This window comes from Malania oleifera, chromosome 9 (assembly GCF_029873635.1).
Source record: "Malania oleifera isolate guangnan ecotype guangnan chromosome 9, ASM2987363v1, whole genome shotgun sequence".
NCBI classification, from domain to species: domain Eukaryota; kingdom Viridiplantae; phylum Streptophyta; class Magnoliopsida; order Santalales; family Ximeniaceae; genus Malania; species Malania oleifera.
Window position 1 is genome coordinate 89705284 of NC_080425.1, and position 12230 is coordinate 89717513.

Genomic DNA, 12230 nt, shown 5'->3' on the forward strand with positions numbered 1-12230 from the left:
CTCCCTTTCAACTTTAACCTAAAAATACTTACACACATCTAAAACTTGATCTTTAGTTTTCAAAGTGTAAGCCCAAACTTTTCTTGAACAATCATCAATAAAAGTGACAAAATAAAGTGCACCACCATGAGATTTAACTTTCAAAGGACCATATACATCAGAATGTATCAAATCTAGAACATTAGATTTTTTAGTATCAAACTTTGTACGAAAAGGAGCTCTATGTTGCTTACCAGCCAAACAAATGAATACAAGCTTTAAGAGGAGTACCTTTCATCCCGGGTAGGAGCTTCTTTTTGAATAAAAACTGCATTCCTTTTTCACTCATTTGCCCAAGCCACTTATGCCACAAATTGGTGGAAGAGTGAATCTCGATTGCATTCACAATACAATTACCAATTTTACCTTGAATCATATAGAGTGTACCAGTCTTCTTACCTTTAGTCACCACCAAATTACCCTTTGTGAGCTTCCATTTTCCATCACCAAAATGGTTGTCAAACCCTTCATCATCAAGCTTTCCGATAGATATCAAATTTAACCGAATGTCAAGTGCATGTCTCACATTTTTTAGCACAAACTTACATCCTAGATTTGTTTCCAAACAAACATTTTCCATGCCAACAATTTTTTACAAACCTTCATTTCTCATCCGAACAACTTCATAATTTCCTTTGGAATAAGAAGTGAAGAAATCTTCTCGATAAGTGACATGGAATGAAGCACTAGATTTAATAACTCAATCAGTCTCTTGACTTGTCAAATTAATACAACTTTCATCACAAACAATCATAATATCACCATGAGATGCAACTGAAGTTATTGTTTCACGCTTTTTCTCAAAATTTTTCTCTTTGTTTTGCTCCTTGAATTTCAATTTCTTACATTCCCGCTTCATATGCCCCTTTTTATGACAATAGTGGCACTCAATATCTTTTTTCGAAAATGAGATGGATCGGCCTTTTGATTTATCATTGCGGTGAGAATATCTGTTTTTGCTTTTGCCTCTCCCCCAGTTTTCTGTCACAAGTGCCTCTGAATGAGAAGAACCAACTGATTTTTTTCTAATTTCTTCATTCAACAGGCTGCTAATTACTTGGTTCATAATAACAATTCCATCGAGAGCCGAATTACTAACTGTCACAAGCAAAGTCTCCCAACTTTCTAGCAAAGAGCTAAGAAGCATTAAGGTCTGCAATTCATCATCAAAAACTATTTTCATAGTAGCAAGCTTATTGATAATATTTTTCCTTTCATTCAAATGCTCAATAATAAGACCACCATCTTTATAATTCAAATTCACCAATTTTCGGAAAAGAAAAGCTTGATTTGTAGTCGACTTTCTATCATAAAGACCCTCTAATTTTTTCCACAATTCATGTGCTGAAGTTTTAGTAGAAACATGATGAAAAACACTATAATCAATCTATTGTCGAATGACACCAATGATTTTTCTATTAAGCCTATTCCACTCATCATCACTCGTGTCTTTAGGCTTTTGACTATCACCCTCAATAGATCCATCCAAATCTTTGCAAAATAAAAGGTCTTGCATTTTTTATTTCCAAGTTACCCAATTACTTCCATTGAATCTAATCATACAATCAATATTACCATCCATGATTTACACTAAACTAATGAGTCCCAATAATACGGCTCTGATACCACTTGTTGAGAAAAATATCATATATGAACTAATTCTCACAAGTAAATCAATGGAGTAATGCAAATAATAAATAAAAGTGAGACACAAGAAATTTAACGTGGTTTCCTCAAATGTTGAGGTACATCCACGGGGTATGGTGGTCCAAATCCACTATCACCAAAATGTTGTACAAAGTGGAAACAAAGGCATAAGCCTTACAAATATACAAGAGTGTATCAATAAATAGAGTAAGATGGAAATGTCTCACCAAATATTTTAAACAAAGTTCGAAAGAACCAACCAAAATGAGCACAATTAGAAAATACCAATATGATGATAATACACAGCCAGAATAGCAGCAGGAATGGCCGCAACTTGCTGCTGAAAAAAAAAAGTCGCAACTGCTACAAAAAGAAGACAAGCAACCTTGCAGACGTGAGGAGCTGCTGCATGTAAAACCAGAATGGAGAGGCAGTTGCTGTGGGTGTGGCGCTGTAGACGTGCGGTGCTAACGTGAAGAAAAAAAGGAGCAACAAAATGGCATAATAAAATTGAATGCGCTGGCTACTGCGCTGAGAGTTTTGAAAAATTACAAGATATGTTGCTGCCCAAGCTTCCTAGAGAAGCCAACTCAAAAATAAAAGAACACCTTTCCAAAGGCATGGGCCTCACAAGGAGGGAAACCCAACAACAAGATTAAATATTTATTTTATTTTCTTAAAGCAAGAATAAAGGTGCTATCACCTATCTCTTAAAAGCATTTCTAAGATAAGGACACAAGACTTTATGACTATCTACTAATTCAATTCTCAAGCACCCATACTTTTCTTAGTTACCATATTACTCCTCCAATCAATATACTTGCCCTTATGTGAATAAATACATTTGGTTGTTCTCTTTCCTTTTTTTTTTTGAAAATTATAATTATATGAGATCAAAATGAATATGTACAACTACACGTACTGGGCATACTAAGGAAAGAGGAGCATTTAGCTCCAACTAATCAAAGTATTATCTATAAGAAACATAACTACATCAAATCTGAGCATACCCAGAAACATTGATGGTCCTCACAATATAGTACTTTACAAATCTAGAAGTATGACGTATAATAATTAAATATTAACACAAGTTAGGTAATGCATAATCATTTTGAAGGAAGGTTTTTTTTTTTTTTTTTTCTACTTATTAAATGGCAAAATCTCAAAATGAAAATTGCAAAATGCCAATAAAAAGCTTCCTCCCTTATCTTCCACCTTGCCTCTTGCTTTTCTCTCAACTGATGGGTTTATCTCGATATCTACTTGCAGCCTAGATCTTATTATTCTAACAGCAAACAAATAATTTAGCTCCAACTGGGCATACTAAGGAAAGAGGAGCATTTAGCTCCAACTAATCAAAGTATTATCTATAAGAAATAGAACTACATCAAATTTGGGCATACCCAGAGACATTGATGGTCCTCACAATATAGTACTTTACAAATCTAGAAGTATGACGTATAATAATTAAATATTAATACAAGTTAGGTAATGCATAATCATTTTGAAGGAAGGTTTTTTTTTTCTAAATATTAAATGGCAAAATCTCAAAGTGAAAATTGCAAAATGCCAATAAAAAGCTTCCTCCCTTATCTTCCACCTTGCCTCTTGCTTTTCTCTCAACTGATGGGTTCATCTCAATATCTACCTGTAGCCTAGATCTTATTATTCTAACAGCAAACAAATAATTTATTCTCCCTCCCATCTATCATTCTTAAGAAGTTCTATGTATAGATTTTTCATATGTATACATATATGCTACGATACTTATCGAATAGTGGGATCGGAGATAATAGAAATACTCATTCAATATCTTATGGATGTGGAGTACTATACATCATAGATGTAGGAATCCGATCCAAGAACTTTGTCTAAAAACCAAGAAAACTTTTTTTGCTAGAATAAACGGACAAAGTCATATTAAACTTTGAATAAATTTTGAAAACTAAATAGCAAACTGATATTGCAGGTTTGCTTGATGGTTAGCCTAGAATCTGTCAATAAATTAAGCAATTATTTATCGAATATTTCCTTTATTAGCTTAAATTAAAGAATGACTCATTATTTTAGACTCCCTTTCCACACCATGCATTATGTAGAAAACTAACCTCCTAAGAGACATACGGTTAAAACTTGAGACTTCCCAAAGAAAGGTGGGTGGAAAACATCAAAGATTTCAGGCCTATTAGCCTAGTCGGTATTTTATATAAAATTCTTGTGAAGGTCCTCTCAATCAGGCTTAAAGAAGTTTTACCACTAATCATTTCCAAACAGCAGTTGGCATTTGTCTCAGGTAGACAAACACTTGATGCTTCGTTGATAGCAAATGAAAGTATAGATTTCTTACGGAGATCCAAATCTACCTACTGAAAGCACAATGGAGGAAGAGATGATCGACTCCTTCATTATTTTTGTTGTGGAGAGGACAAATTGAGGCCACATTACCTGCAAGTCCCAAATTATAGACACCAAATTAAGTGTAAAACAAGCACAAAACTAGATTTCACAAATCACAATCAACACTTACCTCAGTCCATGTTTTACTTTGCCATCAATAACAAAATACCATCAAAGCTTGCAGGAACTGCATGAACACATGCAACATGAAGAAAGAAAGGAAGCACATAATCACAGTTACGTAACATAAACAAACAAAAAAGCAAACAGTAAAATTAAGAACTCCATTTAACTCTCCCTAGTTTTGCTAGCTTTGCTAATTTAGTGAGTTTTCTTAACTAAAGATTGCTTTAGCCTTTACATAGAAAGCGAAAGATCTCCTCAAATGGAAAGCCACCCTTCAAGTTCAGACTCTATAGTCTCCTCTATTTTCATGCATGTCCCTTCCTAGTAATGTCACAATACTCCTATCAATTCAAAAATTCTTATTATGTACCCAATAACAGTAGTATAGATCTACATTATCGTCTATCTGATGTTCATTTTCAAAAAAGGAGTTTCAACCATCCACTTGAAATCAAAGCTCGGTATTTATTTTACCTTTTTTATTTTTTTTTTGTTAACCTAGAAGCCCCCCGCTCTTCTCTCTGTCTCTATCATAATAGTTTCTGTGAAATGAATAATATTTAGTGGCATGGATTTCAAGTTTGGATTTGAAAGAAATTCTCAATACACCTTTTTATTGTGTTTTATCCAAATCCACATAAATCCAAACCTAAACATAAAATTTCATCAACAGAAGACCAAACAATTGTGATTTGTGTGGTAGAGATGGTTTGGATCCAAGCTTGAAACTCAAAATGGGTTACATCTAGGGATTCATTTAAGGGGTTTTGAAGGTGTGTGCCTTTTCATCAAATTTCAAAGAAGACAATGTCTTTTTTATCCATGCGATTTTTTACAGTGTTTTTCTTCCTTTTAGATTGTTTATTTATAAATAATAATCTCGTAAAATTGTAATAAGAAAGATATTGTTAGAATAATTTTTAACAATCAATGAATATGAATAAGAACATTATCTATCATTTGAAAGGAAGAAAAACATTGTAAAAAGTCACATAGATAAAAAGACAGTGTCTTCTTTGAAATTTGATGAAAAGACACGCAATAAGAAAGATATTGTTAGAATAATTTTAAACAATCAATGAATATGAATAAGAACATTATCTATCATTTAAAATATGAACTATTTGTTTAATGACAAAAGGAATTCAAATAAATTTATTAAAAAACAAAACAATAGAGAACCCATCCTAATTTTTGAATTTCCATGATATTAGGGTCATTCAGGATGAATGATATTAGGACACAATTTTAAAATAATAGTCAGATGTCAAAAATTAATAACCGGACTGAAAAAATGTGTACAACTCAATTCTATGGGTATTAATAAAGTAGTATGAATATCCTAGTAGACAAATTTTTATTATTTATTTTTTGAAAAAAAAAAAAAAAGATGCAGCTAAGATAAAAAAAATAATTTGAAAATGAACACTTGGGATTCTAAAATTCTCAAATTACTATATATTGTGAAAATTTTTGAACTTTCAAACTAACTCCAAGAAAGCAGGGAGCTTGTCTCGAATCATTTCTATTTTTTATTTTCAATTTTCATTTCCGTATGGTGAAAATACAAAGTGTTACAGTGCTTTGTTTACATTGCTAGTTTTCTATTTATGTTGCTAATTTTGCCTTTGAAAAAATTTAAAACAAATTTATTGTTGTTCAATTTGCCTTTTATCATCTAAAATTAAATAGATTTTAGTTAGCATTAAAATAAAATGACCTTGTGAATTTAATCTATAATTAAAATAAGTTATCATCCATAAATTTTCCAAAAAATTAAAAAAAAATTATTTAAAAATATTTTTACTATTATTTAATTTTCATGTACAACAAAATTGTTCTTGTAGCGCTTAAAGGTGAGTTCTGAAATAGAATAATTAAGGAAAATAATTGTAATAATTTTAATTTTTATTCATTAAATTTTTCAATTTGCATTATTTTTGTATTATTATTATTATTATTATTATTTTACATATTTTAAATTGTTATTTGATCATGGAAGAAAATAAACATTTGTTTAATCATGTTTTTAATTGTTTTAATTTTTAAAAAATATTAATCAAACTTTATGGTTTTAGATTTGAAGTTTTGATCCCTGATTTTTAGTTTTCATTTCTGATTTTTATTTTCTTAATTTTTTATCGTCATGCCAAAACCTCTCATTTACTTAACATTTTTATAAAAGAAAAAAAAAAAGAACAGTTTGGTGCACAAAGCTCTCACATATGCAAGGTCACAAGAAGGGGCAGACCATAATGAGTGAATAGTACACAACCTTCCCTAACACTTTTGTAAGAGACTATTTCCACATCTCAAACCCACTACCTTCATTACAACTTTTCCATTGTGCCTAAACTCCCCTTCCATTTACTTAACTTTTATCCAATCCCAAATAACAAATTACATGGCCATCAGAGGAAAAGGTTGTAGATGAAGATACCACTCACTAGGCCAGCTATGAACACCACATAAATTTTTCCATTGCTCTGCTCACCTACCAGGAAAAAGGGGGAAAAGAAGAAGAGCCCAAAAAGAAAAATCAGCAACCAAAGACATACCTAACTTTGAATGATTGATGGAGATTAAATAAGAAATAGAAAATGAGGTTTTTAAGATGAGATTAGAATCAGTGTTTCAAACTAGCCTAAAGATCTCTATTCATGTGTCCTTAAAGATGATCCATACATGCAACTACCTCTTATTTATCATGATAAGCCCCCTACAGCTCTAGTGGTTGGTATATGATTCTGTCAAGCACATTATGGCCTTACCTTTTATGACAAAAAACAACATTTGTAGACTTGTGCAACCACCAAATGAATAGTGTAGCCACCTTTGTAAACTTGTATAGCCACCAAATGAATAGTACAGTCACCATATAAATAGTACAGCCACCATATGAATAGTACAACCCCTATGTTAGACTTTGAATGTTAGAAATGACTTTAAAATTTAACAGTGGCCTGCAGCTTTTCTTCTTCTGTTTTATTTTAAGGTGTATGACGGATTGGTACTGCAGTAAAATGGGTGGAGCAAACATTAAACAATTACCTAAAAAAAAACTATTAAAGATTCGCAACAAAAAGGGATCATTTCTTAGAAGACCCACTTGTATGTACGTTCTTCCTCAAACAACCTAGCTAGTAGCTAGCTAGTTATAAAAGCGAAGTGCTACTACAGAGTCTAATAACACTATGCACGTAGCAACTTCTTTGTCATAATTAACAATCAACATGACTCATGCGGCCTCTCTCATCATCTGTATTGCCCTCCTACTTTCAGCAAAACTGATGTTGGTAGAACCAGCAACACAGATTGCACAAATTGGCAAGCATGCATGATGCTACTTTAGTTTTGATTGTTGCAGCTACTGGCATGATCTAACAGCATCAGCTTTTAAATTCAAGTGGTTAAACTAAGGACCTTGCATGTCTCCCCATACAGGATTTTTCATGTGTTGAGAAAGGAAGCAAGTGGTTAAAGTAGCCATCTTTATTTTTCCAATTCTAGGAAAAATTTGTAACTGGGTTTCTGAAAAATCCTCCAGTCATTCTAGGGTTCCTTGAATTTCTGAATACTCCTAGAGCAATTCTTGTTTCTTTAACCTCAAATCCATAGCCTTTTTCCTGATCAACCAAGGCAAAAAGAATCAAATTGCATAATTCCATATAGATTACTAAATTTTATATTTAAAATAAAAAACATAATAAAAGAAAGGCAAAAGGAGCATACCCTTGAAAAGGACGGCAGCAAGCAGAAGCATCTGATCCATTTCTCACTTCGCAGACCTTTACCAAACATCAGGAGTGGTGCATGGCATATTCCCAAAACAAAAACCACTCCTTTGTTTGGTTTTTTTTTTTTTTTGCCATGCTTGGGGATTACAAAAGACATATCTTTAATTTGGATAAAATTCAATATATTTAAAATTTTGGATAAAATTTAATATATTTTAATACTACATATTTTATTTAAATTTATACAAGTTCAAATTAGAATTTTAAAATTCAAACTCCTAAATTTACGAGGCAGAGTATAATAATTAAAATTTTTAAATTCAAAAATTAATTAAGCATAAAAATATAACAGAAAATTTCGTATTCAATGCATACCTTAAAAGATATTCTAAAAAAGATATTCTAAACATTATGTAAGATCATTCAAATTCAATCAAAGTATGTTGTAACATCTCATTTCTTATTTTAAAAGTATGCAATGACGAAAAAGATTATAGTTATATTAATTTTAAAATTTTTAAAAAATAACTTCACTTGTTTATAAATTATTTTGTTTATAATTTCATATTTTCTTCAATAGATATATTTGATATGTTTAACTTGGTCTTTTTTATATTTAGGCCTATTTGGCTTGTTTGATTATGTCATTTTGTTAAATTTCTTTAGATGGACTTATTTTTGCCTTTATACCTGATCATACTATCAGTCTCTTTAAATATGTCCATTTATTCTTTTATCCAAAGTCAGTCAACTAGTTGGACTTATTTGATTTTTTTTCCTTTTTTCTCTTTATCTATTCTCTAAGAGTCTATTTAGAATAAGGATTTTGCTTAGAAAAAAAATAGGAAATTAAGAAAAACTAAATATTAACAATGTGTAAAATCAAAATTTTGTTAAAAAATTTGTTATAGTTTTTATTTTCTTTCTCACTTTCCTTTATAAACAAACTTGAAAATGTGAAAATTTTCGATATTTTCCTTTCTTTTCCCTAATATTTTTGAAGTTCTAAACGAAGTCTAAAAGGAATAATATTTTTGGCATTATTATTACATATTATTTTATGTGTTTGTCAGGTTATATTAAATGAATTATGTCATGCTTCTAATAAAATGGAAAGATATTAGAAGAAAGAGTTTTTGGTATATATGGGTGACCCATTTTTTTATTAAAAAAAAGGAAAAATGTCTTTGAAAATGTATTATTTAAAGATTACTTTTTATTTGAAATTATTTTAAGAGAAAATCAATGAATATAGAGAATGAATGAAATATATTTTTTTGCAATTATTCTGTTTAAAACATGGTAAGATATTAAAAATATGTAAAATAGACTTTTTTTTCTACTGATTTAGAACCAAATCAACGCAAATCCTATTTATTAAATGTTCATCAATTAATTAATTACTTGAAACTTGACTCATTGACTTGTTCTATCACTTGGGAGAACAAAAAGAAAAAGTAATGACACCTTTTATTTATTCTATTCACTCCTTTTAAATAAGAAAGAGGCACCTTCCTAGCTACTTGCTGGGTGACTGGTGAGCCCAGTTGATAATTTATTAGGCATGACAAGGCTGACCATTAATACTCAACAATGTGGGAGTTAAATTAAAAGCAATGGTATATGTATACCATCACAGGCCATGGATCATCATATATGTATATATAAGTAAGTGTGGGGCTGACCGGTCTGCTTTGATGAAATTTATATATATAATTAAATTCAAAAAATAATTAAAAATAAAAATATAACAGATAATTTCATATTCGATGCGTACCTTAAAAGTTATTCTTTTTTTTTTTTTTTGACCTTTTTTCTCTTTATCTATTCTCTAGCGGTCTAATTAGATTAAGGATTTTGCTTAGAGAAAAAAAAGAAAAAAAAAATGAAATTAAGAAAAACTTAATATTAACGATGTGTAAAATTAAAATTTTGTTAAAAAATTTGTTATAGTTTTTATTTTCTTTTTCACTTTCCTTGATAAATAAACATGAAAATGTGAATTTTTCGATATTTTTCTTTATTTTCTCTAATATTTTTGAAGTTTTAAACGAATTCTAAAAGAAATAATATTTTTTACATTATTATTACATATTATTTTGTGTTTGTCAGGTTATATTAATGAATTATGTCATACTTCTAATAAAATGGAAAGATATGAGAAGAAAGAGTTTTTGGTATATATGGTGACCCATATTTTTTTTAAATAGAAAAGAGAACCACGAAAGCACCTTCTAGCATGACAAGGCTGACCATTAACGCCCAACGATGTGGGAATTAAATAAAAAGCAATGGTAAGTGTGGGGCTGACTGGATGCTTTAGTTTCTTCTTTCTTATCTCAATTATCAAACACACTACTGTTGTCATCCCCTATGGCTATAAATAAACGAAGGCCCAGCGGCCTCAGTGCCCATAGCAGCAGCAGCTGGTGTAGTACTCTTTAACAAAGAGAGAAATTAAACACATACAGCTCAGCAACTATACAGAGATATGGCGGTTGGTCAGCAGGCAGCAGCAGAAGCAGCTAAGTCCTCTCTGAGTATCTTCTGTGTTACCCTCCTGCTAATTTCCACCCAGCTGCTGATTCAATCCCCCACAGTGCTTGCAGCTCCACCAGCTTTAGTATCATCCCAGCAGTCAAGAAGTAATACATATTAACTCTTCTTTGTGCCTACTCTTTATCTATATATCATTTTTTTCAATTTCAGAACATATGTATATACACATATACACACATATATTCTACATACATTCATATAAATATATATATATATATATATATATATATATATATGCATGTAGCCGGCCTCTAATTTTCTTTCTTTCTTTCTTTTTTTGCTAATTCATGATTTCACTTTCGATGAGTCATTTAGGTCCTCTCAAATGAGTTATAAATCAGGAGAGGACACGATATACCTGACAACTCCCTCATGATAAATGAAAGATCGGCGAGATTGTGAAATTACCTCTTACTACCAAGAGCCTTGCTCTTGAGGCAAAGCAAATAGCCAATCTCAAATATTAATAGAGGGAATGAATGTGTATATAATTATTAATCATGTTATTAATTGTATTGCACAGAAGAAGAGAAGGTCGTCATCAACAAGATGCATGGGGGGCTTAAGGACAATAAACGTACTCGCTTGACAGAGCCACTGGATAGCAATAAACGTACTCGCTTGACAGAGCCACTGGATAGCAATAAACGTACTCGCTTGACAGAGCCACTGGGTAGCAATAAACTTACTCGCTTGACAGAGCCACTGGATAGCAATAAACGTACTCGCTTGACAGAGCCACTGGGTAGCAATAAAATGACTCGCTTGACAGAGCCACTGGGTAGCAATAAACTTACTCGCTTGACAGAGCCACTGGATAGCAATAAACGTACTCGCTTGACAGAGCCACTGGATAGCAATAAACGTACTCGCTTGACAGAGCCACTAGGTAGCGGGCACAAGCACCCTCGCATGCACCCCTAAGCTGAATGATATCAGATGCACAATTACACAGAGTCAATAATTATTTGGCTTATTTATCTTTCCTAATTTGTGAATCACTCTTAAAGTGATGTTATTGTGGGATTGCTTTAATGTTTGACTAGCTAGCTAGTAATTAGAAGATATAAATGTCTATGTTTGTATGTGTGTGCTTGATCATATAATATGTGAAGATGTAAAATTGATGCACCTTTTGTACAATGAGATGTTTTGTGCTAATAAATTTGTATTTTCATCTTTCAAGGTTTTAACATTTAAGTCTTAAATATTACTAAATTTATTTTTGGAAGAAGCTTTTCGAGTAATAGTTCAGAAGAATACTTCATTTAAGTACCGCTAAACTCCATATAACAACACTAGAACATGAAATAAAAATGAAAATTTTGGTTGGAGTATCAAGTTTGAATCTTGAGATGAGAGGTCAATAGGATGCCGATCATTGTATAATTAAAGTTCAATGTAGATCTTAATTGGCCAAGAAAATTAAAGGTTGCCCAGAAAAATTGGGTGAAAAAAAATTATAGAAGAATGCAAGCAAATACAAAAGACATGTTCCAACATGCATGATCTTCGCAATTAGGAGTAAAGGAGTAACTAGGCTTTTAAGTTGACAATTATTATTAATTAATTTTTGGCGAAATAATTAAAATCAAACTTCTAGCTGCTTTGATAAAATTAAATATTAACTGTTAAATGTTGAATGCAATTGTGAATCTGAAAACTGAATTCTAAATATAATTGGAACTTGCCTATGAATTTAAGGTAGTGTTTGGGGACATTAAT

The 12230-nt window shown here is 31.3% G+C and overlaps 1 protein-coding gene across 1 annotated transcript; it reads left to right on the forward strand.

The window, feature by feature from the left end:
* The first annotated feature begins 10298 nt into the window (after window positions 1-10298).
* On the forward strand, window positions 10299-11684 carry LOC131163660 (uncharacterized). The gene is made up of 2 exons (XM_058120313.1): window positions 10299-10591; window positions 11029-11684. The coding sequence occupies exons 1-2, from the start codon at window positions 10438-10440 to the stop codon at window positions 11427-11429; spliced, it is 555 nt and encodes a 184-aa protein (XP_057976296.1). The 5' UTR covers window positions 10299-10437; the 3' UTR covers window positions 11430-11684.
* Window positions 11685-12230: the final 546 nt, after the last annotated feature.

What these genes read in the sequence shown, in the direction of transcription:
- LOC131163660 (XM_058120313.1), top strand. Translation starts at nt 10,438, where the DNA reads ATGGCGGTTGGTCAGCAGGCAGCAGCAGAAGCAGCTAAGTCCTCTCTG. An exon ending in ATCATCCCAGCAGTCAAGAA is followed by an intron (nt 10,592 to 11,028) that starts GTAATACATATT and finishes TGTATTGCACAG; the next exon opens with AAGAAGAGAAGGTCGTCATC.